Source organism: Phocoena sinus, chromosome 1 (genome assembly GCF_008692025.1).
Source record: "Phocoena sinus isolate mPhoSin1 chromosome 1, mPhoSin1.pri, whole genome shotgun sequence".
Classification (NCBI taxonomy): domain Eukaryota; kingdom Metazoa; phylum Chordata; class Mammalia; order Artiodactyla; family Phocoenidae; genus Phocoena; species Phocoena sinus.
In genome coordinates, this window is record NC_045763.1 from 103,554,590 (window position 1) to 103,558,319 (window position 3,730).

The 3,730-nt window shown below is 34.9% G+C and overlaps 1 protein-coding gene across 1 annotated transcript; it reads right to left on the bottom strand.

Annotated features, from left to right (window-relative positions):
* Positions 1-2,206: 2,206 nt before the first annotated feature.
* LOC116762506 (ATP synthase subunit e, mitochondrial) lies at positions 2,207-2,500 on the bottom strand. The gene has a single exon (XM_032649530.1). The coding sequence runs from the start codon at positions 2,473-2,475 to the stop codon at positions 2,260-2,262; it is 216 nt and encodes a 71-aa protein (XP_032505421.1). The 5' UTR covers positions 2,476-2,500; the 3' UTR covers positions 2,207-2,259.
* Between the last annotated feature and the right edge of the window lie 1,230 nt (positions 2,501-3,730).

Genomic DNA, 3,730 nt, shown 5'->3' on the forward strand with positions numbered 1-3,730 from the left:
TTTGTAAGTTGCCTTTCACATTCTTTAAGGTGTCTGTTGATGAACAGAAGTTCTTAATTTTAATATAAAAATGTATTAATTTAAAATTGCATGGTTAACATTTTTGTTTAAAAATTTCTCCCTACCCCAAGATTAGAAAGATATTCACCTATATTTTTTTCTACAATGTGAACTCCTGATTACAATAATACTTGAAATGCTAAGTTACCACCTCCACCTTACAAACATACTCACACAGACCTGCCACTATTTATATGGAAGTATTTTTAATTTTCAAAGATAATATAAAAACCTGAAATTATAAACAATTTAATAGCTGTCTCTGTGTTCTAAGACCACATGAGCAAAAATTTCCCTTCCAGCCAGTATCCTCTTATTTTTTTTTAATTTGTAAAAATGTTTATGTATTTTTAAAGGTTATTTTCCATTAACAGTTATTACAAGATATTAGCTATATTCCCCTTGTTATACGATACATCCTTGAGCCTATTTTACAACCAATAGTTTGTACCTCCCACTCTCCCACTCTTATACTGCCCCTCTGCCCCTCCCCACTGGTAACCCCTAGTTTGTTCTCTACATCTGTGGGTCTGTTCTTTTTTGTTGTATTCACTAGTTTATTGTATTTTTTAGATTCCATATACAAGTGATATCACACAGTATTTGTCTTTCTCTGTCTGACTTACTTCACTTAGCATAATGTCCTCCAAGTCTATCCATTTTGCTGCAAATGGCAAAATCTCTTTCTTTTTATGGCTGTGTAGTATCCTATTGCATATATATACCACATCTTCTTTATCCATTCATCTGTTGATGGATGCTTGTGTTGCTTCCATATCTTGGCTATTGTAAATAATGCTGCTATGAACATTGGGGTGAATGTATATTTTTGAATTAGTGTTTTTGTTTTTTCAGATATATACCAAAAAGTGGAATTGCTGGATCATATGGTAGCTCTATTTTTAGTTTTTTGAGAAATCTCCATAATGTTTTCCACAGTGGCCACACCAATTTACATTCCTACCAATAGTGTACAAGAGTTCCTTTTTCTCCACATCCTCACCGACATATGTTATTTGTGTTCTTTTTGATGATATCCATTCTGATAGGTATGAGGTGATATCTCATTGAGGTTTTGATTTACATTCCCCTGATGATTAGCAATGTTGAGCTTCTATTCATGTGCTTATTGGCCATCGGCATTTCCTCTTCGGAAAAATGTCTTTTCCGTTCTTATGCCCTTTTTTCAATACAGTCGTTTGTTTTTTTGATGTTGAGTTGTATATATGTTGGATATTAACCCCTATCCATCATATCATTTGCAAATATGTTATCCCATTCAGTAGGTTGTCTTTTCATTTCGTCAATAGTTTCCTTTGCTGCGCAAAAGCTTTTAAGTTTAATTAGGTCCCATTTGTTTATTTTTGCTTTTATTTCCTTTACTTTAGGAGACGGATCCAAAATAATATTGTTGTGATTTATGTCAGAGTGTTCTGCCTATGTTTTCCTCTAGGAGTTTTATGGTGCATGGTCTTACATTTAGATCTTTAATCCATTTTGAGTTTATTTTTGTATATGGTGTTAGAGAATGTTCTAATTTCATTCTTTTACACGTAGCTGTCCAGTTTTCCCAGCACCACTTATTGAAGAGACTATCTTTTCTCCCTTGTATATTCTTGCCTCCTTTGTTGTAGATTAACTGACTAGAAGTGCATGGATTTATTTCTGGGCTTTCTATCCTGTTCCTTTGACTTATGTGTTTGTTTTTGTTCCAGTACCATACTGTTTTGATTACTGTAGTTTTATAGTATAGATATTCACCTATATTTTATCCTAAAAAAAATAGAAGTTTTCTTTTGTCATTTAAGCCTTTGAGTTATTTTAAGAAATAATTTCACTTTTTTTCCTCCCATATCGGTATACCCCCTGACCAGGTTAATTTATTAAATAGCCTTTTTTCCCCTACTGACCTTCCATGCCTCTCTCTCAGATATAAAATTCAATCTATTCAAGAGTCTATTTCTGGAATCTCTATTCCATTTCACTGGACAGTTTGTCTACCCTGGAAACATAGCATCTTAATACAGCTACTTGTAAGTCCTGATATTTGGTAGTGAAGTCTCTCTTCTTTATTTTTTGAAACATCTTGGCTAATCTTGATCCCTTTCTTCTTCCACATAAATTTTTTTTTTTTTTTTTTTTTTTTTCACACAGTACAGGAGGCTTTATTCATCCACACTGCTCCGGGGAAAGGCGGGCTCACTTTAATATGCTGTCCTCTTGGGCTTCTGCCAGTTCTCTCTCAATGCGCCTCTGCTCATCCTGCTTCTTCTTCTCCTCGGCTGCTATCCTCCTCTCCTCCTCTGCCCGGGGTTTCAGGTAATCGTAGCGCTTGGCTCCGTAAACCACGCCGAGGAACAAGGCGCAGTAACGGCCGAGCTTGATGAGCGGAGAGACCTGCACTGGCGGAACCATCTTGCCCGTGACCTTCACGCCGGAAGCACCCACATAACTTTTATTTAAAAAAAATTTTTTTGTTGTCAGTGTAAGTTTATTGTAAATTTATTTTCACTGACATATATGTTGACATTTCATAAATCATAGCTCTCTTATGCACTGTGGTGTTTTCAATGAAGTTCCACATAACTTTTAAAATCAGCTTTTCAAACTCCATGAAATATGTTGAGACTTTAATTAGAATTGTCTTGAATCAATAGACTTATTTTGTGAGAAAATACATCTTCGCGTTATTGAGGCTTCTAACCTACAAGGGTGATATATCTCTTCATTTATTCAGGTGTTCCTTCTGTATCTTAGTAACATTTTGTAATTTTTCTCAGGGAGGTATTGCAGATATTTTGTTCAATTATTGCTAGTCAAATAAAGTGTGTGTGTACGTGTGTGTTGCTATTGTTGTAAATGGTATCTTTTTTTAGCTTACATTTTCTAGTTTTTAACTGTTACTGTATTTAGGTATTAAGTAATCATACCATATTGTAAGAATGCAATTGACTTCTGTATTAGGAAAAACACCCTGAAAATAATGATCACGATAGCTAAAAATACTGAATGGTAATTGTTATCATTTGCTGAGCACATACTCTGTGCTGGCCATGATGCTAAGTGCTTACATACATTTTCCTCTTTTATTCTCAATGCAGACCTATGAGTTTGAAAATAACTCTAACAGATTCAAAAACCAAGGTGTAGGGAGATTAAAGTACTTATTCAAAGTCACACAGCAAGACAATTGAGTAACTAGGGTTCAATTTCAAATTATTCTGACTCTAAAGCATACACTCTTTAACTATTATACCAGTTATGGCCATCCCCTGAGTTTTAAGGGGAAACAACAACAATAACAAACAAATATCAACCACTCTATCACTTTGCTGCATTTCCTGCTTTCCCAGTTAGGATATCCATATACAGATGGTATCTTAATGTTGTTTATATTGACCATCTACAGAAGATGTGACAAACTTATTCTGCAAGAGTATGATTGCCGGTTTCTGTTTAATAGATCTGTCATTACATTCTTTACTGGCTACACCCTCTACCTACTGTATCTGTCCCTGTTATAATGAATATCCCATGGTTCAAGAAAGGTTAAGGAGAAGGCTGTGACTCTCAGCTTCTGATTTTTCTCAGAGAGAGAGGGTTGTTCTCCTTTGTTTATTTTTATGTAGCTCTACTGATCATGTGTTAAGCGTGGCACACACCATTCAGC